Source organism: Pithys albifrons, chromosome 4, assembly GCF_047495875.1.
Source record: "Pithys albifrons albifrons isolate INPA30051 chromosome 4, PitAlb_v1, whole genome shotgun sequence".
NCBI classification, from domain to species: Eukaryota; Metazoa; Chordata; class Aves; order Passeriformes; family Thamnophilidae; genus Pithys; species Pithys albifrons.
The window spans coordinates 93,303,081-93,329,216 of NC_092461.1; the positions used below are offsets into that span (position 1 = coordinate 93,303,081).

Here is a 26,136-nt window from a genome sequence, read left to right on the forward strand (position 1 = left end):
GACAGCATCTGCTTTGATTTTTTTTTCTTTGCCAGTGTCCACTTATACTACCTGTTTCCCACTCTGGAGGAAGGAGGATTAGCCACGTACCGCACCGCCATCGTACAGAACCAACACCTGGCCATGCTGGCTAAGGTACAGTTTTCTGTGTCTCTATGCTTGACACTCATATGTGGAATACTGTTGGTGTGTGGATTCCTACTGGAGGGATCTGCCTGCTTCAAACATCAGTTTCTTTACTGTATTTTGTGTACAAGATTTGGGATACAGGAACTCTTTTCAGATTGAAAGTAGATTTTAAAGATAAAATAGGACTTCATGTTTTTTCCAAAGCATGTTTTTGAGAATAGTAATTTTTGCAGGTAGAAGGATAAGTTTTTAGCTTATGTTGAAGATGTGTATATATTTACCTTTAATTTTCACAGGTAATGGAGCTGATAGTAGAAATTTTGTGAAGAAAAAGAAACAAACTGGTTGTTTATAAAAAGGCTTTGTGATAGAATATGTAGGGAGAACATGGCAGAAGGTGGTAGAGAAAATGGGGAAAAATAATCATTGTATCAGCTCCGGAACCTATGCAGTCATTTTCAGGTTCACTGTGAGCTGTCAAAAAGAAATATGTTAAAGGCTTTTGGAGAAAGAGTTGTATTATCTCATGGGAAAAGTTGAGATGCCTCAGAATTTTATTTAATTCTGTGAATGACAGAGCTTTTTATATTTCTATATGATACTGGGGTGTGGTACTGTGATATAGAAAGTCTCTGTTCATAGATAGGTATTCCTTTATTCATTCTTGATTCTGCTAGCTTTTTTTTTTTTAAATAGTCTAAGACTTACTGATCTAATTGATTAAGCTATGCAATGTGCACACACATGTCCACTGTGTACTGGTGATAGTTTTCAAGTTGCTCTTTTAGTCTTCCCTAAATGTAATCGCATAGTAACTTAAGCATATCCAGTCTTGAGATTTTGGCAAAAAGCTGCATAATTTCTAACAGGTCATCTTTCTGCTCAGCTCTCAGGAGAGGCATGTGCTATGGAGTGAACACAATCATTTTCCTCTAAAGCTTTCTTTAGTGATTTAGATAAGCATTGCAACATTTCAAATCAGGGTTTTGTTTACAAATACGGTATTGAGGTACCTGACATTTGAATTCATGATACTGTTTTTAAAACCTGCATCAAAAGAGCTTGTATATTCTTAATGTCTGTTCACAGCCTCTGCCATTGCACATGGACAATTTTTGAAACTTCTTATTGCAACATGTTTAAAATTGTATATATATTTGATGCAACTTTAAATATTGGATATCTGTATTTTCCAACTTACCGTTTGTTCATCTCATGTTTGCATGATGTTTCTGGTTTCATCTTCCACAGTGTCATGTTGCATTCAGTTTAGTTACTAAATACAAATCTCAGCTTCGCAACTTCTCTTGAGCTTGTGGAGCGTTGTTTTAATTGGGGATCAAACAGTGAATTTCTGTAGTTTTTAAGGAACACCGTATCAGAAAGTTTAAAATAATCTGAACTGTGTTGTGGTCAAAAATAAGAAGCAAAAAAAGCTGAATGCATGATCTGAAAATGGATGTGAGCCATTGGAGGTGGGGGAGACGCACCAACAAACAAAAACCACCTATCAACATGAACAAATTACATAAGAAGTTGAAATTTTATATAAAACAATTAATACTCTTGACTCTAGGAAGTGCTCACCATGCATTATAAAGTGTGATGGAACATTCTGTGTGGTAATTCACTGTTCTGGAGCCTTGAATAGGCTGTCATTTACTTAAAATGGAAAACTCTTTTCCATTGAAACACATCTAAACTATGCACCTCAAACAACTTAGTCTCCAGCTCTACCTCTTAAATACATTCCAGAAGGATGAAGTTGAAAGTTAATGAGAAATTAATCAGTAGAAACTTACACCCAGTTGGGAAGAACCTATTCTCATACAGACTGTGCAAGACGCACAAATCTCTGTAAAAATCCCAATAATGGTTTTGTGTCAAAAAGATAAATATGTAAAGAGAATCCAGTAGCTCTTGCCTGCATTTGTATAGCAGAATTATCATATATTATAGAAGAGATCTTACTCGCTACCTGAGATTCTGACTGGCAAGCAGAACAATAGTTGAGGCAACAGATGAATGTTGATGATGCACATGTGAAAGGAAGAAGGAAGCTTAGGTGGCACTGTGAGTCATAACAGCCTTCTGCTTGCAGTGCCCAGAAGCTTTTGGTGCTACCACCTGTTGACAGGCTTAGAGTAAAAAGCCAGATAGTCAATGGATTGTGTCTACCAGATTTTCTATTCCTCACTGTTCGACTTTAACTTCTTTTAGTAGGCAAAATCTTTTTCCTCAGTGTTAACTCCTCTCCCTTTGAATGTACCTTTGGTATTTCTGAAGGCTAATCACATGAGAGAAAGTACCAGCAGGAAGCACAGCACATTGCACCACCCATCTAGTACCAGGCTATTTTACTGTCTCACCTTCAGCCCTTCTCTTGAGTTCATTCCTAAAATTTACCAGTAACATGCCTTGATCTGGCTTCCTTTGGCAGTTTGATTTCATAATTTGTTGTTTTTCCATGGTATTACACTGTAGTTGCTTGCCTTCAATCAAGTAATAGTAAGTTTTCTAATTTGAGCCTATGTTTGAACTGAAACTACGGAGAAAAGCTTCATTGTTCCCTCAAACCTAGTTGCTGCATGATAACAGTGTCATTGAACTCTAGTGACTAAACTGGTACTGTTTTGCTTCTAAAGCCATGTTTTAACTCTTTGCATGTATTCTGCAGAAACTGGAACTAGAACGATTTATGCTTTATGCTCATGGTCCAGACCTTTGCAGGGAATCAGATCTCCGGCATGCCATGGCCAACTGCTTTGAAGCCCTAATAGGTAAAATGTTTGTATTTTTGTGTGTAGACAGTTAGGTTTTATGTATGTCCACATGCCATGTTGACTGTGATGGAGGAGACATGAGTTTGTTGATCAGGGCCCATATGACTAGGCAGTAGTAAAGCTTCCTGCATCATCTTTGTCTCTTCCATCTACTGCATGTATGCCATGTGTATATAACACAAAGAGAGTGTAGTATTACAATGAAAATCTCATCTTCCATATCCTGCCTTCCACACACTGAAGATGGAGCTGTTTCCATTGTGGAGCAGCACTTCTGTCTGTCAGTGCAGAAATCCACCTCTTGTGTGCCACCATGGCGTGCACCTGCCCTGAGTCTGAGGCAAGCAGTTCACTCACTGTGGCCTGGCAGAAAAAGGGCAGGTTCACTGCTTCCAGTAGTGCTTGAACAGACCCGCAGCCTCAGCCCTGAATTTTAAACTGCAGCTTGCTTTCTGAATGCAGCAGGCACTCCCAAGCAAGTCACCAGCCTACTTCCTCTGTGCCCTGCTAGCCTTCCATGAATTAAATGTGACATTTACCAAGTAAGTATTTTTTAGTCTTCGCATTTTCCTTACAAATAAAATGCATGGCAATGTGCCACAGCTGATGAAATAAAGATACCAAAACCCTCTAGCTGAGAGTAAAAGAGTTGTGTCAAATTTGCAGTTGGACACTAAGATGCTGATTAGTGACTGTCTGCACTAGTCAATAGTCAATATATTTATGCTGGAGAAGAAATGAGAACCTGACCACAGTTAACAAACAGCAAGACAGAATTCTCATTGGCTACATCTGCACAAGCTCTGTTTTCAATAGCATATTTTTATGAACTTGTTTGAGTACACAAAGCAAGCTAAATCTCACTGGTTTGACTTAATATGCATCCAAATGTAGTGTACAGGTTATTAGGTATGGTCATGTTGTAGCCCTGATCCAGGTCTGTATGTACTACATAAGCTCCTAAAACATTTTGTCCTGTTTTGAAAAGTAGATCATGGTTGGCTTAGATGACAACAGCTCTGCCTTAGGCAAGATTGTGTTTCCTCTTATCAAAAAATAAGTTTTCTTTTTAAATCTATTTTGTTTTCCATGAATGCTTTGCTTTTTAATTAAAAAAAATTAAAAAAAAACAAACCAAAAAACAAACAGAAGAGGAACACAAGCTATGTATCTGTGTCTTTGTTCATAGGCATCAGCTTGTTTAGGGTGTAGTGATGAGAACTATTTGGCAAGCATTGAGATGTGCTGAGAGAGCAGGCTTGCTGTTTAATCTCCAATGCAAAGTTGCTCAGAAAGGTAATTGAGCAATAAGATTTTGTCAGGGCCATAGCTAAAATCTGGAAGCTTGTTAAGGGGTTATAAAAGTATATGTGGGATCTGGAGCTCCTACTGGAGACTTTTACAAAGTCTGGTGCTTATTCCCTGTGACAAAAATAAAAATGAAAAATATAAGCAGGCTGCCTAGGACATGTTTGAAATTCTGTACTCATTATAGACCTCTGCAAGATAGTCTTGTAAACACCTAAACTGTTCTCCAAAAGATCCAAAGAAAGTAATTGACTTAATGAGGAATTAAAAAGAAAGAGGGATGGAAAGACACAGTAAGGGCAAATCATGTTCTTCCTGTGTGCAGGAACATGGAATCGCTTTCTCTGCATTCTTGAAGTGGTTGTGTTTTACATTTGCTTTTCTGCAGATGTGCTTACAAGAACTAGTTTGAGATTTTCAGAAGCCCTCCTCTAAAGAGAACCAAAGGACAAAATGTTCATACCGAATTTATGAAGTGCTTATGCAGATATAGAGTGTATAGGGTACACCCAAAAATATAACATGCTAGCACAAGTTTTGCAGAGCTTGTTACTGATGGGCACATGAAAAGGTCTGGTGAGGGTTGTATGTGAAGTTAATAAAACAAAATAAACCAACAAAAAACCACCCCATAGTCTCCAAAACTAGAGATGCAGAGTTGCAGTTTCCAATGTATTGTTGTATCACAATGTACTATTGTGATACTGGAAAGACCTTGAGGTTTGGAATGTTCCTGATACATCATTTATATGCAGAATATAATGTTGGAAGTCCAGAATAAATGGCAATTAATTGCTAGCTATTGAAATGTGTTTCATGGGTTTCCCTATCAGCATATATTGTATAGTTAGCTGTTTACTGGAAAGTACTTTTAGAAATGTATTGCTTCTAGACTAATGTGTTTAAGCTTTGCTCTTTGGATGTATAATTTTCTATCACTTACATAGTTATTTCAGGCTTTTCTGTACATTTTATGACCATTGATTTATGTTGTTGTTTAACATGCTTTAAATGTTCCAAAAAAGTAGGTATTGCTACAGAAAGCATGCTTTTAAAAAAATAAATGTATTGGAGATGAAGAAGGCAAAGATCTTTGACTTTTCTGTGCTTAGTAATTTTCTAAATACTAATTGTGTTACTGGCCTTTGACATACTGGTTTCCTCCTGTAGGAGCTGTTTATCTAGAGGGGAGCCTAGAAGAAGCAAAACAATTATTTGGACGTTTACTCTTCAATGAAAAGGTATTTATATGGTTTTATTTCCATTTTTAAAAGAGCATAAGACATGCATTCTTGTCTGTTGTTTTACTTGAGGATCACAAATGAGCTGTAATACTACACCTGTTGTACATAGTTCCTGGAAATTGAAATGTAGCATATTGTGATTAGGACAGCATGCTCTACTGGTTCAGGCAAAAGAATTAGTTTTTCCTCAGGTGTGCTGCAAGTTGGTTGGATGAGGTAGGGAAGGGTGAGTGGTGTGGGAAACCTGCAGGCTTCCTTTCAAAGGGTTGCTCTAACAACAGAAATGAGTGCTGTGGATCCAGGTGGCAGGCTTTGAGGGAATGATGCACATGTAGAGCAACTATTACTGTTTCGTTAGTTAAATCACACCACCTCTATAAGCTTTAAAAATATACCTGGGGAAAAAAATAAGGTGTTTTATCCAGTGTCTACCCAATTGTATAATTAAAGTCTGATGCATTCTTGCATACTTTATCTTACATCACTGTTAGTTGGAATATATACTGTATAAAGGTGAAGGACAGTACATACTGCTGGGACAGCACGTGTGGCCATAGTGAGGGGATGAATTACACAGTATTTTCCTTCCTCTGAGTCTGTGAAATGACAAAGCTTATTAGAAGTAAAAGTATTTTGAAGCTTATTGTAATTCAGTGTTTATTTGCTCCTCAGTGGCTGTAGTGAAGAAAGCCTATATGAAATAGAAGAAAGTGGGATTTTTTTTTCTTTTTCAGTCCTTGCCTTTGGTGAAGTTAAACTTGATACTGAGGAGTACTTGCAAGTAAAGTTAGTCCTGAGGCTTAAACAAATATTTTTCTTCCTTTAACCACTTTTTATTTGGTTCAAGGATTTTTCCACCTCTTTGACACAAGCTAATTGGGAGAACTACAGGCAGTTTGAACAGCAAATACACGATTTTAAAAATTAGTTTGCCAGCACTATTGAATTTGCAATAAGCAGAGTCAGCATCTGAAATAGTTCAGTATTTCAAGTAATGACATTTTATTTAGTACTGTGGAATTTGTTAAATGACTCCCTTGAGCATTAAAGGCATCTCTCAATGTTTGCAGGACCTGCGGGATGTATGGCTTAATTATCCACTACACCCACTCCAAGTAAGTGTATCTCTTTCTGTAATAAATTTCATGGCTCTCTTTTATTTTCAGGGATACTTTTCGGTAGGTTTCCATTGTGATGACATCTCAGAAATTGTACTAAAGGTAGCCAAAGGTATATATTTATATGTTTTCCTTTGTGGGTTTTTTTTTTGTTTTTTAAAAATAAGTAAGTTTCTTTCTCTCTGGGGATTAATCATTCACCTTCTCTTGGCTCATGTTTGTTAAATAACTGTACCTGTAAACTAAATATAGTGAGAGGTAACATATTGGTACCTTCTTTTTCATCTTCTGTAAGTTGGCGGAAAAAGGTGCAAAAACAATGTATGTACACCTTTTCTTGAACTGGAATTAGGACTGAAACCTTAATAGTAGAAAGGCACATTAATTGAATGGCATAAGAGTTTTGATTTGATTCTGTTTTGATTTCTGTGTATCTCTGTGTGATGATAGCCTGGTTGTTTCAGTGATGCCAGTAACTTTAATACCAAGTAAAGACTAAAATTATGAAGGTGTCTGAAAGCTAACTTATTCTCCATGTATCAGATAATACAAGTTCACAAGTTGTCAGTTTAGGAGGCCGAAAGTTGGGAGAATGGTCTCCTAGTCCTTTCTCCCTGACTGAATTTTGGGGCAGATTGAGAGTGAGTTGCACAGCCTCTGCACTGTAGCTCCTTGTCTTCACTGGAAACAGGAGTGTGCAGGGGTGCTACCAGAACAGCAGTGGGTGCGTAGCCAAAATCTTCAGCAACAAATGGGCTTTTCACAACCACATCTTTCTGAGTGTAAATAGAAAAGACTCTTAATGGGAAGATAAACTTTTGAGATTCAACACCAGCTATCTTGCATGGTGGCACAAGCTCCCAAGAAGGTTGTTCCTACTCTGAATTTCTTTCTTTTCTCTTCCTTTATTTTAACCTTTTAGTCTCTGCTTTCACAGAGACTTGCACTCTGCTTAGAGACTGGAGACTTGCTACTACCTTAGCTTGTGTGCTGAAAATTATTTTCTTCCATATCCCAAAAACCATCCTAGGTGGTTTTTCCAGTAGATGAAACACAGGCTGCTCAGGTTGGCCTTTGGACACAGCTAGCCTGAAAAATGGCATTTTAAAAACATGCCGAACGAGATCCCAATTAAGAAGAAAGAAGCTCTGGGTAAGACACACAACTGAAGAGCTGTAACCCTGTTATTTGACAGTAGCCAGGTCTGTAGAAATGGAGATGAAAAAATAATTAATGGTCACTTGGATAAATATGGACTCTTTAAAAAAAGTCAACATATAAAGACTAGTCCTGTCTCAGAAATGAATAGGAGACAAAAAAACATGTGATAATGCCGGTGATGCTGTCTGATAAGTTTCCTGACAGGCTGTGGGAAAGACACTCAGGAAAGGCTTTTAAATTTTTTTTTTTTTAAAGGAATAAAATAATGCAACCCCAGTGAATACTGTCAGTCCTTACAAGATTTAAAGGAATGGCTGAAACATAAGAAGTGGAGAACAGGAGTGAAATGACCACATCTTACAAGGGTTGGTGATCGCTGGCAGATTGCCCTAGGGATCTTTGCTGAAGTACAGGCTGTTCACATTGGCAGCTTAGGGAAGAGGATGAGCAGTGAGGTGGCAGTTTGTTGACAATACCAAATTCTTCAGGGTAGCAGGGACAACAACAGGCTGAAGAATTTCTGTGTAGGTAAATAGAAAGGGCTGTGCATGAGGAAGAATAAAGCAGTCTCAGCTTCACGTACACTTGAATTCCAAACTGACCATTATCATCCAAGTGTGGGATTTTCTGTGCAAGGATGTGTAGTTCTATGAAAATGTAAGCTGAAAGTTCAGTACTGTTTAAGAACAAAGACAGTTTGAATGTAATCAATTAATAGAAAATGGGCAGACAACAAACCAAAAATTACCTTAATGCCACTTTAAAAATCTGTGGCTATTCTTAGTTATCGGTGTCCTCTTCTGGATGATTCCTCCTCTAAGGCATTACTATACAAAAGAAATGCCCTGAGTGGCTGAAGAAAACACTTAAGCGATTTCCCAGCTCCACAGAACATCAGACAAGAAATTGATAAGAAAAGATACTGATCCAAAGCAATAATTATAATTTTGTTGTGTTAGTGCGCCCTTTTGAATTTCACATACGAAGTATTTATGCTTGATTTTTGGTACCAAAGGAAAGTGGGAGAAATTGATGTGGGTTTTGTCTCATCTTGACAAACTGTCACTCTGCCAGCCCTATAGTAATAGTTTTTGAATCAGATTCTCAATTGCAAACAATGTGCAAACAACAAAATGCAGACACGTAAAATGGTACATGTTTTATGAAAGTAAGTATCCCATACTGTTCACATATAGAGACATGTAAGTGATGTGTTTAAATATCTCAACAGTTAAAAAAGCATACATCAAAGCTCACATCTTCTTTAAGTGGTAGTTTTCCAAGACGAAAACGCAGAGGAAATCTGATTTTGTCAGTTCAGCTGTCCATAGAACAACTTGTCCGTTGTATTCTTTGCCCTTGATTTAGAGAAGACTTGCTTTTCTCTGAAAAGTTCTGCAGCAGTGTCAGTTTGTCATTACTCACACTTCATTTTTCTTGCAGCTACAGGAGTCCAATACTGACAGGCAACTCATTGAGACCTCTCCAGTTCTTCAAAAGCTTACTGAGTTTGAGGAGGCAATTGGAGTCATCTTTACTCATGTTCGGCTTCTAGCACGTGCATTCACTCTGAGGACAGTAGGCTTTAACCATCTGACTCTGTGAGTACATAGCAAAAGTCCTTATGTAGCTCTGTTGTCCCTTCTGTTATAGAGTATCCCAGAATCCCTTATTTGTAAATAAACTGTGTCTGTTTTCTGGAAGAGAATAGAGCAGCTATATTCACAGGCTTGCCTGGCTCAGAATCCCATCTCTGATAGTAGTCAGTCGTGGATACCTTGGGAAAGACTGTAGAAAATGTTGGAGGCCTATCTTGGTGTTATATCTTGAGTTTTCTGCATCACTGATATTTGCACGTCACTCCTGAGACAGCTGCAAAACATACCTGGAGGTACATTTGGGCAGAGGAAAGAAGTAAAATCATGCTCTTTGGTCCAAGTGCAGCCCTTGTGTTCTGTTGTATGCAAAGCTGCCAGGCCCTGTTTTCAAACAAGTGGTATCATGGAATCATAGAGTATACTGAGTTGAAAGAGACCCATCGGGATCATCAAGTCCAACTCCTGGCCCTGCACAGGATACCTCAAAATTCACACCATGTGCCTGAGAGCATTGTCCAAGTGCCTCTTGAACTCAGAAAGACTTGGTGCTGTGACCACTTCCTTGGGGAGCCTATTCCAGTGCTTAACCAACCTCTAGGTGAAAAATCTTTTCCTGATACCCAGCCTAAGCCTTCCCTGACTCAGCTTCATGCCATTTCCTCAAGTCCTGTCATTGGTCATGAGAGTGAAGAGATCAGCCCATTTGCTTCCCCTTGTGAGTATGTTGAAGACTGCAATGAGGTCTCCCCTCAATCTCCACTTCTCCAGACTGAACAAACCATGTGACCTCAGCCACTCCTCGTAAAACTTTCCCTTCAGACCCTTAACCATCCTCCTGGCTCTCCTTTGGATGCTCCCTAAAGCATCTCTAACAGCTTAATATCTTTCTTGTATTGTGGTGCCCAACACTGCACACAATATTCAAGGTGAGGCTGCCCCAGTGCAGAGCAGAGCAGGACAATCCCCTCCCTCAACCAGCTGGTGATGCTGTGCCTGATGCCCCCCAGGATATGGTTGGCCCTTCTGGCTGCCAAGGCACTGCTGACTCACACTCAACTTACCATTGACAGGATGCCCATGTCCCTTTCCACAGTACTGCTCTCCAGCCTCATTCCCTCATATATACACAGAGCCAGGCTTGCCCTATCCCAAGTTCAGAATCTGGCACCTGCTCTTGTTAAACTTCGTATCAGTGGTTACCCACTCCAGGATCTTGTATGACTTGAAACGCTGATGCTGTTCTGTTTTGTGAATGGACAGACTTTTGTCAAAGTCACTTTCTTACAAGAAGTTTCAGGTAGACACCTTATCCCATTATAAATTTGATGCCAGTTGCTCTTCTCCTTCAATTAGTCCCACATCTGTGATCTAATGATTGTGTTTGTATGTAGCTATTCCAATTTGCTTTTTGTCTGAAAGTTGGTATTACAACAGTAATGAACTATGTTTTCATCTAACCTGATTAACACTGGAAAATTATCTTAAATGTGTTCAGAAGTGAGCAAGGCTCACTTTCAGATTACTCTTTATTTTAATTTGTGTGTGCATGCTGGTTTTGGTTCTTTCCTTCCTGAGTGTTTATTGATTTTGCTGCATTGATGTCTCATTTTTCAGAGGCCACAACCAGAGGATGGAATTCCTGGGTGACTCCATAATGCAGTTGGTAGCCACAGAATATTTATTCATACATTTCCCTGATCATCATGAAGGGCACTTAACGGTGAGACTGCCATCAATCATGATCTCCATAAGGGCAAGAGTGGGATGGAGACTGAAATTATGGGAACAACTAGTGAATTATTCTGAGTTTGATTAATAAAAGAAGCCTCTGCAACCACTGCTCTTAATAAGCCTTTGTTAATTTTAAGTCATGAACACTGCAATGAGTAGGAATTAGTGATTTATGAGCCCAGTGTAATAATTTCTGTTTAGTCTGTTAAGTGGATCAATAATTTTAAGGATGTCAGCGTTGAAATTGGGACATAAGACTAGTTCCTGCTTAAAGATGGGTGTCTTAAGATGGGTGTCTTAAACCATTTATTTAAATAGATCTATCACATAACTTTTTTTTTTTCATAACTTCTAGTCTTTTGGACTTGCAACCAAGCAGGGTTATATTTCCTGATGAATTTTTTTTGCAATCTATTTTAGTCTGGTTTTCCTGCTGTCTTCAGTCTGGGGCTCCTGTGGTAGCTTTTGAGTTTAATTTTACTATTGTTACACTCATCTGTTACTGATTGCTGTAGCCTTTTAACCTCTCTTGTCTGAGCTCTGAAACTCAGTTTGAGGCTATTTCAACAATTTACCGTACTTTAAACATAGCATGGTAATATATGTAGTTTTTTTCTTGATTGATTAATTTAGTACTACAGCTGAACAGGTGACTTTGTTTGTGAATAAGAAATTTTCTTGGGCTTTCTAAAGTTTTTTCTTAGTTTACAAGTCTTAGCCAGAACGAAAACAACAATGCATGTATCAGGAATGTGAGTTGACTTTTCTAGTTAAAGTGATTTGGAGTGATTTGCTCAGATTAATAGAGAGATGACAATGCTAGGTCTCTAGCAGGCAATGTGTTATCAAGAATACGATTCTTGAATCTTTGGGGCTAAAGCTGTTTCCAAGAAAAAAATGTTCATGCTCTGACTAAAAGTAACTAGTTTTTCTTCACCACTTCTTAAGTTGCAGTTGCATATGTATGGATTCTACTACACCATTCAGGAGACAGAGGATATGAAGCCTGGTGGGGTTTTTTGCTTTGAACATGACTTAAGAATGTAGGCATTAGTGGTGTTATATTAAGATAAATCTTGCAAGAACTACTTGGCCAGAAGGATAAGAAATATTGCTATTAATGCACGTAAATACTCAGAACAATGATCAGAACGTCTTCATGTTGCTTAATTTAATGATTAGTACTTGGCAAGTGCAAGTTGCACAGTTCAAGTTTGTAGATGAAACAACAAAGTTAGAGTGGAATGGAGGCTGAAAACACACAAAGATATGGAGAAGCAGGCAATGCCTAGAATAAAATTTGAAATCTGGAGATGCACATGCAGAGAAAAAGAAAATTGTCTTGAAATGCTTTTAAGTTTGATGACAAATGAAAGGAGACATGTGAGAAAGGAGGCTGACAATACGGAATCTGAAGAGAAACAGCAAACACTGAACTCTTTCTCCTGTCATCTGGGAATATACTTAAATTTGAGGGAATAATGAAACAGCAGTTGAATGGTGAGTCTGGTGTGTTGAGGGCAATTTTGGTCAAGAATTCCACTTGACTGGCATTGCAGTGGCTTCCCAGAGTGCAATGATTGCTTGTGGAGAGATGTCTGTAAATTAACTGTGTTTATGAAAAGAGGAGAAGACAGTCTCATCTACATACTTTGAGATAGCCAAATAGTGTGCCAAAAAAAAAAGTTCACATTTTGTTGGATGTTGGAAGGTGCAGCTTCTCCAGTACTGACTTAAGGGTTCTTCTGGTACAGTCATGGGTAGCAGTATGCTAGGTGAAGTTGAAAGAATTAAATTTTTTTTTAAAAAATTGCTTTGTAATTACAGTTAAGCTGTAGTTGTTTATCTGTCATTTGTTATAGCATCTGCAGTGATGCAGACTGTGTGTTGCCAGAGGGGAGACTAGCTCTAAAAAGGCTCCTGGAAAGACGCAGGTACTGTGTCTTCTCCATATCATTCATGGGAATTGAATTTCTTCCTAGATCACACTTGTAGAGGAGGAAAATTCTAATACAGAGCAAGCTGATAACTGCAGTGCCAAAAGGATAACTGGGGTGTTTTTTCCCCCTGATTCACTGTCTAGAATATCACTGTCTGATTCCATCTTTTATGATACTACTAATAATGATTACAGATCCTATCTAAATACAAACACAACCGAAGAAATCCTTCTTCTGTTACAAGAAACAGATTTTTATCATGGGACACTGCACGTATGTCCCATAGGTTACATATGGTACTTAGGAATTTTTGAAAGGAACAAGTAGAAAATGAGTTTAAGCAGAGGTGAGGGAGGTGGGTGATAATCCTGTCTAGTGTGTGCCTAGTTTATGAAGATCAAGTTGTGAGTATCTACTTCATACATCATTGCCAAACAAATTATGAACATACTGTTCTTTATTTTTCTGTTGTGAGAGATGAAGTATCAAGTAGAGCAAATAAATCTTGATTTTTCATAAGCTCAGTTGACATGCTGGAGCCAGGTAACATATAACTTGGATCTAATAAACTGAGGAAATGTGATAGGGAAGACAAAGAGAAAAAAACTGTGTATGCAGAGTCTCAACTCTAGATTACACATAAACATTGAAAAAGAAGGACATTCTTTACTTCTCTCCCACCTCCTATAATATCTCTAGCTTCTTAAGTTAATGCTGTTTCATTTAAAGCAAAGAAGCAAACAAACTGGAAAAAAGCTGACCCTGCCAGGTTTTCACAAAATGGTATGAAACCATAAAATTCAAAAATAGTCCTTTAAGGTGCATGAGATTGTATCTTTGGCATGTTTAAGCAATCTGCCTAGAGCCAGGGTTAAGCATTTTGGGACACCCTATTAGAGAACCAGGTGTCCTTGACATTGTCAACATTGAAAATGTTACAGGCAGATCCTTATATGGGGTGCATTGTCTCAGCTGTACTGCCTTCTAGTAGAGGACATAGTACATACAGGCTTTCCAACTATGCATTTTTTTCTCTGGTCACAAGAGTGGAGCAGTTTCCTCATCTGCTTGTTCTGAAACACTGTCTTGCTTCAGTGTGTATTTGTTTTAATTACTACCTATTTATTTCTTATTTGGTGGACACTGGGGAGTGCTCCATAGACTCCAGAATATTATTTACTTACGTTTTATATGGAAAAATTTATATAACTGTGTATTAATTAAACTAGAAAACTGCAGATAAGCTGAAAAATACGGGTCTCACAAAGATGGTATATAATTGCAAAGAAGCTCACAAAGAAGCATTTTACATGCAAGACATATATACAGAATTAATGTGTCCATAGAATAAAGAAAGATTAGTGAGAAGAGTTGAAACAGATGGAAAAATCTGCAGTAGAAAGAATGACTGTGTGTTTATATAAATGACTTGATCTGTCCTGAAACAAAATGTCAATGAACTGAGAGAAGTGAGTGACTACAAGGGTAAAAGTAACTTCTTCTCCCCAGCTCCTTTTGTAGTTTGCCATTGGATTGTTACAATGACATCAACTTCTCTGTTGCAGCTGTTGAGAAGTTCTTTGGTGAACAACCGGACACAGGCCAAGGTGGCAGAAGAGCTGGGTATGCAAGAATTTGCCATCACTAATGACAAGACAAAAAGACCTGTAACTCTTCGAACTAAGACTTTGGCTGATCTCTTGGAATGTGAGTTTATTTGGTTATAACAAATTAGTTATTTCCAATTAGAAAGCCATTAGAGATCATCCAAATCACTATTAAGAATTTGTGTTCAGCTTTTCAAAGCCAGGTTTTTGAACACTATTCTAGATTTTTGAAGACTGTATGAAAGGATGAAGCAGGCATAATTGTAGATAAAAGGCTGAAGGCCTAGAAATTGAGTGGTCATGGTGACCTGGTAAAAAGCATGTCTTGTAAATTAAAGCTTGTTATCTGAACTGAGCTATTTAACAGTATTTTCAGTGTTTAATTAATATGTTCCTGTCACCATTTGAAGACAAAGTAGTTCCTTCAGCAAGTGAGTATTTCTGTTGTTTATTTGTCTGCATTTTGGGAGGTTTTAAAATGGTCATTCCACAAGAGGAAAGGCCACATGAAAATTCAATTATTTTTATTCCTTTTTTTGAAGTTTGTGCTACTTTCTTTCTAAAGAAAGCAGAAACAATGATAAATGTTCTGCTAAGAAAGTTAATCCCTGTCTGGTATATTTTGATACATTTTGTGAGCCATTCAGACCACTTAGCTTTTGCCAAATCCTCTAAACAAGTGGAAATAGCACACAAACAGAAGTGATTTATATCTAATTTTTTATGGTACCCAGTAGTGATTTATTTGTAAGTATCTATGGTTTGCTGGTTAAAATGTGAGATTAGGAGCTGAATGTTGTTTCTAGCACTTTTAAATGACTGAGTGGATTTGGGTAAATCACTTAATCTCTTGGTCAACTTGATTTTTTCCTGACTATGCAGGATAATACCCTCATCGGATCACTGCAGTGGAACATAATTGAATATGGCTTTAAACTACTCAGAGATACTTGTTTCTGAAAGTCCTAGCCATTAATGTTCTCCTTAGATGAGTGACAGTACCTTTTTTCCCCCCACAGCCTTTATTGCTGCCCTGTATATCGATAAAGATTTGGAATATGTTCACACTTTCATGAATGTATGCTTTTTTCCACGGCTGAAGGTAAGATCAGTCAGGTTCCTACTTTCCTGCCACTACGTTTTAACACATTATTGCATTTAAGACTCTTTCTACAATCTCTCAATCATAAAAGCATCTTTGTGAACTTCTTACAGGAGTTTATTTTAAATCAAGATTGGAATGATCCTAAATCTCAGCTTCAACAGTGCTGCTTGACTCTCAGGACAGAAGGAAAAGAGCCAGACATTCCTCTTTACAAGTAAGAACAGACATTTTATGTATACTCACTAATTATAAGTCTTTTTTGTATGTGAAGGAAGATGTGGTCTGTCACCCTACATTTTTCCAATAGTTTGGTTTTATGTGTAGTTACCAAGTCCTCTAGTCTCTCTTTATCTGAAGATGGAAAATGTTGAATCAGTTGTTTTCTAGGCTTTAGGTGTTTTAAGGTGCTGCAATGTTGTTGGAATGAATATTTTGTTGGCATAATTCTATATTTGTTTTTCTTTTAATATAAGAAAGGGTAGTATTAAATGAAAATAATGGAACATATAGCTGTTTTGTTATGAGGTTAAGATATCTCTGTTCTCAGTAATAGATGAAGTTTCTTGACATTATTGTGCAAACTTAATAATGCCTTCTGTTACAGATCAGAATTGTAGGTACTGTTTTTAATCCACAGTCAGGTACTGACTGTCCAAGTTTTGGACATTTTTGCTGTGCAGTTCAGCCCACATATGTTCTCCTGTTCAGTGATAAAGAGCTCAAGGCCATGAACCTTTTAACTTGTACAGCTCAGTTAGATACCTGAAGCTGGATAGGATGGAACTCCATTCTCTTTTGGTTGTAAAATACTGTAGTAGCTGTTTCAAATGGACAGTAGTAAATCTAAGACTATATTGCATCTGTATCAGTTCAATTAACATAGGAATGGGTGCAATATTAGCCACCCCAAAAAGAGAGAAAGTATATGAAATTCAATGCTTGTGTTGTTGTGATTATTATATTAAAAAGGTAGGAAGTGCATTTGTCACATTTGCTAAAGTGAGGTTTTCAATGGCATGTAGCAGTTCAGTTGCAGTGACAAACAATACACTTCAGAAGTGCCGTCATGTTAACGCTGCAACTGCTGCCCTGCAGACCTGACCCCTCAGGGTCTCTGTATGAGGGTTCACAGCTTTGCCTTGAGTGAGAGAGGTGAATACAATAAAAACAATTCCTGATTTCTGTATATACCACCTAGTATCAAATACCAAATATTTGCTTTGTTTTGCTGTGATGACAAATTTATTTTTATAGTACAGCTTAGACGTAGTAATACACTGTTATTTTCCCATTATCTTGTTGAATTCCTCTTTTGGGGTTATCTGTTTCACTGCAGTCAGTACTATTGTTTTTAAATTTGGGGTGGGTTTTGTTTGCTGGATAGAGTAGTTACATACTTTAAAAATTGATGGGGAATTTGTGCTCCTTCTCAAGAGAAACAAGGTAACAGACAGAACTCGATCTGAAAGTGGGGAGAGATTTTGGACAGCAGGAAGAAACTGCAAAAGAAGCAATTCACTGCATGACTGGGGAATTATCTTTTTCCCTTTAGAAGGTTGTTGATGCGTATTCTAGACTCAAATGGAAAGTTTGTTTTGTGACAAATTAACTTTTCAAAGCTGATGGAAAATTTCAATGTACTGTGATAATTCAGTGTGTAGAGAGCTACCATGTCCAGTGTAAAGGCCTTGTGAAACCCTGCTAACTGCAAAACTCTCAGGAAGTAAAATTGTACTGTCCACATAATCATATTGGTGTGCTTTGCAGTTGCGTAGCTGTGCATAATTTATTGCTTTATTACAAGTATTTTCGCAGTTTTTAAACACTTCATGTTATAAGTTTGCATTTTTCATATAGTTTGTTAAGTTTGAGTTTTCATATGGTGCTCCTGAGTGAACCTAGAGGAATAAATGTGATACAAACACCATTCTGGTAGTCTCTGGGTTGATGTGATCTATACAGGCATCCTTCAAGTCTTGCTCTACATTTTGTACTAATTGCACTGTATGTATTGACCAGACTGAAAGCTTGGTGATGTATGTGCCACAAATAGATTATGGTTTTTAATACTTCCTGCTTGAATAAAATATTTTTTCTTTCAGGACTCTGCAGACAGTGGGACCTTCTCATGCCAGGACATACACAGTAGCTGTTTACTTCAAAGGAGAAAGAATAGGATGTGGTAAAGGTCCAAGGTATAGTGAAAACTTATTCGCAAGGTGTTAGAGAGTGGCATTGTCCAAAATGAGCCATAGAGGTGACAAGTGTGTGGTTTGCCTTAGAAAAGGAAAGCTATAGAGCCTTGTTCAAGCTATTCTGCTTCAGGCATACCTGGAGGGTTCCAGGTCTGTATAACTTGGGGTCTTAAAATTTTTTTTTCTTGTGTGAACTTGCCTGTAAGGTGGCCAGCAATGCTAACGTTTTGTGGCTCTCAGGCTAGAAATTGCAGAACAGCTTCCAGGAAATAGTAGTTATCTTTGGATATGCTACTGGATTACTATACAGCTTATGCTGGCAAGTTAAGTAAAACACTATCATGGATTTTTTTGCTTATATTGTTACTTCTAGGCATTTTGGAATGGTTCTAAATGTGCAAAGTTTTCAACCATAAACCCTGAAGACCTCATGGTATTTTCTCCTACCAAATCTAGTGGTGGTTGTTATAAAAGTATCACTGGCTTTTTAGCATTCACACATCTGTGATTTTTTAAATTTTTTTCTCTAAAGTAAAAGCAAATGCTATGGACTAGAATATTTTGTTAGTGTTATTGATCTAACTTTAAAAAATATTATAACTTGAGTTGTAGTACTGTTTCTCGCATATTTATGAAAAGGCTGATATCATATTTATCAGATTTTCACATATCTATCATACAATCTGGGAATTACTAGCTTCTGGTTATCCAAAGAGTTCCATTCCAAGACTAGCTAGTGTTCCACCTTGTCAGAAACTTTAGTTTATTTTGTGCAGCTTAGATCTCATGTGTCTTGTTTTTGTTTGGCTTTCACAGTATTCAACAAGCAGAAATGGGAGCTGCAATGGACGCACTTGAAAAATGTAAGATATTTGGGCAACAAAGAAAGTACTTTATAGTTTACTTTTTCATTCCTTAGTGAGGCAAGGTGCAGATTTTGTAGGAGATAAATTGTGGACAGAACACACGCTAAATGCTGTCAGCTTCTAAGCAGCACGTTTCCCTTTCAGTACCTTCAAGACAGTTTTGTAGCAGTAGAAGTTAATGTGATAGTAGCAGGTATTTGTTAAAGGGGGTTCATCAGCTACAGAGGATAAAGAGAGCTGATAAGCTCTGGAGGATGCAACTTCGAGGGAACCCTGTGCAGTGAAGTTGCTTTTAGATTTTTACATGCTTAAGTATGCAGGGGGCTAAGATGAGGAAAATGCTACTTTGGAAAATAAAATTCAATCTCAGATTATCAATTGAACAGATTACAATTTAACAGACAAGTTCCCAAAGATTTAAATCAATATTTATCTATTAAGGAGGGCTAATATCAGCTGAAGATCCAAAGATCTGTGTGTACTTCTCTCTAAATTATGCCTTGGATAGCCATCATGGGAGCAGTCCTTCACTGAAATGGATTCTCAGATATGAATGAGTGTATGCAAGCTTCTTACATGTAATAACTCTGAGCAGTTGGGTTAAAATGTCAGATGTAGATTTGTGCAACAGATGCTCTCTATTGAGTAGAACATGGAGGGGGGCTCTATTTTTTTAATTTGATTCAAAGAAAGATGTGCCATTCCTCAGATGCCAAAGGGTTTTAATCTGTTATCTCTGTATCTGGAAATTCAAGGGCTTAAAACTTTCAGAAGACAATGAATCTGTGTAATTTGGAAATGTTTTTATCTATGTCTGTTAGGCATATACTTCTCACCACCAGTAAATTTGACAAGTAGAAAAATGTAACTTCCCTTCTCTGCTAAATATTTGCAAAATGTTACTAAAGTTTTCTTTGAGTGAATTTTCTTTTGGCAGTATCACCACTCAGAGAACTGTGAGCTTCATGGCCTATCAGTCCAAGGATTTCACAGCTCTCTTCTGTCATTTATATTTGTTTAACTGCCGTAAATCTCTAGAGGTCTGTGCTCCAGTTACCCCTCAAAACAGAGCCAACTTTCAAGTTAGTTGCTTGGTGCCTTGAAAGTCAAGTTTTGACTATCTTTAGGGGTGGAGGTTACACAAGCCTTAAGGATAACTGTTCTACTATTTATGTGCTTGTGGAGTGGAGTTTTTTGGTTTGGTTTGGTTGTTGGAGTTTTTAATGCATAAGTATTTAACTTCAAGTAAAAGTAGTTTTCATACACCTTTTTTGTATACAGATAGCTATGATGAATTTATTATATGAATTTCCTCCTTACTATCCTAAACAGATTAGAACAAACAGATTGCTACCGAGTTGAGTTCTTCAGAATTCTCAAAGAATCATGTTACAGGCACAGTGCTGAAAATCTGATTTTCATTTTATGGTGCACATGAGCAACAAAATATCCCAGAACTCCATTAAACAAAGCACTAGTGTTTTTAAAACAACAGCAATTTAAAACCAATTTTGCTTATATTGCTTTCTGGTTTAAATAAATATACCCTCCTATGCCCAAGTTGTAAATAACTGATGAATAAACCTTTTATTCCTGAAGTATATATAATAAAAGGCACAAATTTCACTGGCCAATAAAACGAAGCAGTACAAAGTTATTCTGTTCTACAGCAAAGTCCTGCAGTTTATGTGACTTCTGCACCATATTCTTCAGCTGAACAAATCTGTACTGCCTGGGACCCCCAAAAAAGAGGAAAAAACTTGGTGCCAAGGTAGTCTTCCCTGAGGTGCCTCAGCTGAACTCTCTCTCAGTAGCCAACTAGAGAGAGAGAAGTCCTTTGCCAGTAGACCTGCCAAATTTGTTTATGGCTGTAAAGGTCTGTGTAACAACCTTTTGCATTGATCACAGACACAGATAGGTAGCAGTGCTGATCCCAGAACTCTGTGAGATCCCAGCAGGATTTACCACCAACTGCAGCCTGTCACGTCCTCTGCCACCTCTTTGCTTTCTGACTGGCTGGAGGGTGCAGGTCTTTTCAGCACAGACACATATGCGCCCTGGTCATGCAGAAAACATCATATTCTGTGAGCAGTGCACTGAATTGAGAGCAATTCTGTTCAATTATATAAGCCATTTTTACAGCCTCAGTTCTATCATGTACATACATAGCAGCCAATGGACAAATGAAAGCAGAAGCATCCATGTCCCTAGGTATTTTGCTTTCACCTCTGCCTTGTCCAGTCTGTTTTAGCCAGTCTTCACTCATCCACATTCTTAGACTATGCTAAGGCTGTCTTCTGGTACATAGCCAAGCAGTCACTTTTGTTAGGAACAGATTTTACTGCCTTCCATCTTGCTACACTATTACCTTCCCATTAGGATTCCTGCCATAATGTGGGGCATCTAGTCGATTCTGTGTGGTCTGAAATAATAATAATAAAAATAATGGAAACATCCGTAGAATGCTTGGAACCAGTGACTCATACTTTGTGGAGAGAGAACAAGAACAAAACCCCTGACAGCATTGCCAGTAGTTTCACATTTGTTTTTCAGTATTGACCACCTGTTGCTAAGAGAACAGAATGTAAAATACAGGTAATACCTGGTCATGTTGCTGTACCAGGATTTTATATTTTATTTTTGTGAGTGTATTAGATTTGGCAGTGCTTTGTAGCAGGGGAAACAGATGTAAGGAAATCATAAAGAAACCAAAGCCCTATGACACAGTCCTGGTTTACTATGTATTATTAGAAGTAAATGAGTGAAAATGGTAATAACATTATTCTCCTCTACCTCTAATCTCATCAAAGTTAAAAGAAAAAAGAGCCGAGGCTTTCTGTGTTACCAGTTTGTTTATTAATGTAAAATATTTCTCCTTCTGTCAGATAACTTTCCCCAGATGGCCCATCAGAAACGGTTCATTGAACGAAAGTACAGACAAGAGTTGAAAGAACTGAGGTGGGAAAGAGAGCATCAAGAGAGAGAGCCAGAGGAGACTGAAGAAGCAAGGAAATAAAAGGAGGGCACAGAAGCAGTGGCATATTTACTTACTTAATAACTCTGACTGTGGCCTATGGAGACCTAACCTAGTTTCTCAGAGATGATGAATGAAGAGTGCCTGTTGATATCAAAAAGAAAATGTAATCTCTTCTTTAAAAAGTGTGTGCAAGTACAATATGTCTTTAGTTTGGTTTTAAGTTTGACTTTTTAATAAGGTTTGGTTTTAAATACTTTTAATTTTTATGAAAAGTTGGATTATTTTTATTATTTTTACTGTGTTGTATGAAGTAATAAAGTATTAATTTCAAAATCTTATAGGAGGAAAAGCTGTTTAACAGTTGTCTCCTATGTTCAAATGCTGTTTCATCAGTGACCAGCAAAGTTATTGCATGAACTCTGCTGTGGAGAAGAAAGTCTTATGAGAAACTAATTCAGCTGAGCACTTAAGCATGTATGTAACTTAAGTTTTGCAGCTACATTTACTTCTTGAGTTTGCTAAACCAGAGCTATAAACTTCAGGTCCCTTTAGAGAAAATGATACAGTAATTTAGGCAAAGACTCACTTTCACTTTAAACAGTGTATTCCGTATCTGGAATGTGACATAGGTGTGTGTGGAAGGTTGAGGGGTTTTGTTTTTAAATCAGTGTTACAAAACTTGAAGAAAAAGGTAATTTTGAAGCAAAAGAATGACAGGGTTTTTTTGTAGAGAATGTACTGAGTTTACAAGTTTAATTTCTTTCTTGGCTTTTTGCTATATCAAGCTGGTGTCTACTTTAATGGATTTTTTTGTTGAGAAGGTATCAGTGTGACCATAACTGTGAAATGGTGTATTAGAAACTCTTTAGAGGTGCTGTTCCAGATAGGTTTATTGAGGATGGTTTTTATCAAAAGAAGGACAGAATTTGTCCCCAGAGTGTAGTTCAAAGGTGGTGTGTATAGTTTTCAGTCACACGGTTTCCTTGAATTGTTTGGTGTCTGTGACTTGTATTAGACAGATGTTTCTTCTATAAAAACTCTAAATGGCACCAGAAATGGAAAGTCCACTGTTTGTTGGTGGGTCTTCCCACTGGTTACCAGTGTCACTGTAGCTGTTGGTGTGTTGTTTATATTTTTAATTTGCCTGCCTGATTCCATTAATTTCCATTATGTTGGGTTCTTAGTTAAAACAGTCCCTTAGTACAGATTGTGTAGTCGTTTTTTGTCTTTCTTTTCTGGTAAGTGGAACAGATACAACTCTTACTTTCCTTAACTGGGCATTTTCTTCCTGCTTCTGATCATTTTTGGTGAGTCATTTATGCATCTTTTCTGATGTAATGTAAAAATTTGTGTGAAGATACCAGGCAGCTTTGTAAGTGTGGATGCACAAATCTGGCCCAAAGAATTCAAGCAGACTCATGAAAGAAACCTTTTGCCCAATGGCCACACTATGCCAAGCAACTAATTTGGCAACTGTCTGAAGGTGTGTAATGGGCATCCACGAAAGCACTTTGTTGTAGGTGCCAAAATAGACAGAAATGAAAATGAAAAATTCAGACTACCCAAATGTCTTCCCAAGTTTAACTTTTGAGCTAATCAATATGTGCATTTTCATAAGCACATTTTTGTACACATGCAATGTGAGATGCCCTTAAATGTGAGGGGTTTTTTTAAAATTCGAGCGACAGCACTACCTCACTTCTTCCAGCTTCTATGATTGCCTTTCCTTAGTGTATTGATGCTTTAAATCCATTTCAGAGGATGAGAGAAAAGAAAAAACCAAACACATTCTGTAATTGAGAGAGTGATAATAAACCATTAAAACATAAAGGGGGGGATAAAAACAAGATAAAGGCAAAGAGCTGCTCTCTGCTGAATGCTGCTGCCATTTGACTTTTGAGATGTGATTGTACCTTCTTATAGCTTCAGTCTGTAAATAAAAAGCTGAAATGCCTCTGCAAGCTTGAAAAGCAGCAGCAACTACCCAAGTCTTTTGTACTTCAGATTCTTTTGTATAATCACCCATCTGCTTCCAGCAGCAACTTGAAATGATGTGGTGGTAGAAGGTTAAATGTAACTCCATGCACCATTATTTTATTTTTTGCCTCTTAACTGTGACCAGTTTCATGTGTTTAACAAGTAGAAGGTTCAGTGACTTCATTTGCAGGTGTATGATTGCTTAGCAAATGCCTCTCAGCATATCTTATATCACCAAAGTACCCCAGTGGAATTGTGAGCTCATAGTTTACCATCACTTTCATTTGTCCTACACACCATTTCACTTTTCAGCTGTGAGAAGACTGTAAGCTTATTCCTAAACATTTTCATAAAAATAGTTCGAATTAGCAGATAGAACAGTTCTGGGTTTCTAACCCCAAACAGCCTTTTTTTCTTCTTTGACCAGGAAATTGCTTGAAAAAAACTGAACTTTTAAAACAATTTCTGCTTTCCAGTTACTGCAGTTAATGAATTTTAGGACTTCCTTAGAACAGAGACGATAACCATATTTTTGCAAGTGGACTTCTTTCCCTTTTTTTTGTTATATAAGCATGGGCTAGGAAGATTACCTCAAGCAGATTTTTTTCCCTTGTCTTGAGGACAGAAAACACAAGGTAAAAAAAACCAGTGGCTGTGAATGTTTCTGTTAATTTCAGGAAGTGCATAGATTGTGTAAGGTGAGCTGTCTTTTATAACAGACACAAGGGAGAGGAAGCCTCTAAGTTGCCTTTGGTAAAAATTATTATTGCTCTTATGCTAATCAATGGAACAGCTGTAGCTTGTAAGTAGGCAAGTTGGGCTGCTTTTTTGTAAGTGTGAAGGAGTGTCTGGTTTACTGATAAAGTGAAGTCCTTTTTTGGTTGCTCCAGAGCCTGATCTGTTCTGATCTAGAGGTTTTCATGCCAGATCCATTGACTTGATTTGGGTACAAGTAGATGAATGGAGAACAGTACCGAGAGCTGCGAGAATCCAACAGATCCTGGAAAAGCACATACTATTTTTTTCTATTTTTTAAAATGTAAATATGTATAGAGCATTGAATAGAATTGTAGCTAATTTGATTAAGGATTTTAATTGAATTTGCATAAAATTCATGATTGTTACTTGTAGACCCTAAGTTTGCTTTGTAAGATTTCAGTTTCTGGAAGATTATTTAACAGCGATACTAAGAAAACCTGAGACTGTTGTAAACATCATTGCTAATAAAGTTTCCCAGAAAAGACCTCAGGCATAGTTGTTACTTGCTAAAACAATTTGGAAAGATCAAAAGGCAAATCCTGATCATCTGTCTCCCTACTTCAAAGACTCTGATTATACAGGCTGCATATTTAAATGAAGTAAGAGGTTCACTTCTGCAAAGTTTGTTTGGTGGAAGTTTGTAAAGCCCTTTAAGAGCCCAGGGAGTTGATGATCTACATTATTTACCATTGCATTGTCTTTGATGAGGATGCCATTGCAACAGGAATTTCTGTGACCCTTACATCCCACCCTGCTGTTTCCCCTTCCCACCCAACCCCTAACTTCACGTACTCACATTCTTTTTGGGGCCCTAAGATTAAATAGGTTACATGCTCCAGCCACACATATTTCCCTATCCATCAAGGAGCAGGTTTACCTTAGAGGCCCTTTTCTTCACATGCTTACTGCAGGCAGCAAAGGGGGCACCAACTTACCCACAATATCTTGCTAACCAGGTATATTTGTCTAAATCCTCACTGCATTTCTCTTAAGGAATTCAGTCTTTCACAAATAAGGGTATGTCATATACCTGTGACAATACAATCATACCTCAATGCCTCAAGCTCTTCACATCAGCTTTGTAAAGGGAATAAGGAGCTATTTATTTCTAATGCTAAGAGTCCAGGCCTCAATGATGCCTCATCCAGTGGATGCCTTAGCCTGTGGCTTTAGTATCTTCTTTGCAAGCTTGTTACATTTCTCCTGCCATGCCTAAGAGGGTCTTTGAGGGAGGAAAAAGAGCATGCAAAATGAGCACTGTCACCTTCATCCCCTTTTGCTGTGGAGGCTTGAAAAATAATGATCAAGATCTCTAGAACTGCAGGGAAGTAACTATTTTTTTCAGAAACGTTGGCTGAGTTTGCATCAGTGGTGTCCCATGGGTTCCCATGACCACCATCTCCATCTTTAAGTAAGTTCATGGTCCAGAAGTCATGCAGCAGTGACAGGTGTTTGTCACTGGAGGTAGCTTGTTACTTATTTAAAGATGGAGATGGTGGTCATGGGAACCCATGGGACACCACTGATGCAAACTCAGCCAGCATTTCTGAAAAAAATAGTTACTTCCCTGCAGATTTCCTCCTGTCATTACTTCACTTGTTTACTGTGTTTGAACAGTTCTGACATGGTGACCAGTTT

At 37.7% G+C, this 26,136-nt stretch overlaps 1 protein-coding gene across 1 annotated transcript in view; it reads left to right on the forward strand.

Annotated features, from left to right (window-relative positions):
- The window catches only part of DROSHA (drosha ribonuclease III), a 78,319-nt gene extending 53,337 nt beyond the window's left edge, over nucleotides 1-24,982 (forward strand). The window contains exons 21-32 of the mRNA XM_071555007.1: nucleotides 36-135; nucleotides 2,807-2,909; nucleotides 5,391-5,461; nucleotides 6,535-6,579; nucleotides 9,187-9,344; nucleotides 10,956-11,061; nucleotides 14,578-14,719; nucleotides 15,639-15,721; nucleotides 15,835-15,938; nucleotides 17,827-17,919; nucleotides 18,736-18,782; nucleotides 21,671-24,982. Of these exons, the coding sequence (XP_071411108.1) occupies nucleotides 36-135; nucleotides 2,807-2,909; nucleotides 5,391-5,461; nucleotides 6,535-6,579; nucleotides 9,187-9,344; nucleotides 10,956-11,061; nucleotides 14,578-14,719; nucleotides 15,639-15,721; nucleotides 15,835-15,938; nucleotides 17,827-17,919; nucleotides 18,736-18,782; nucleotides 21,671-21,801 (1,183 nt within the window). The 3' untranslated portion in view covers nucleotides 21,802-24,982. The remainder of the gene's footprint in view (nucleotides 1-35; nucleotides 136-2,806; nucleotides 2,910-5,390; nucleotides 5,462-6,534; nucleotides 6,580-9,186; nucleotides 9,345-10,955; nucleotides 11,062-14,577; nucleotides 14,720-15,638; nucleotides 15,722-15,834; nucleotides 15,939-17,826; nucleotides 17,920-18,735; nucleotides 18,783-21,670) is intronic.
- The last annotated feature ends 1,154 nt before the right edge of the window (nucleotides 24,983-26,136 follow it).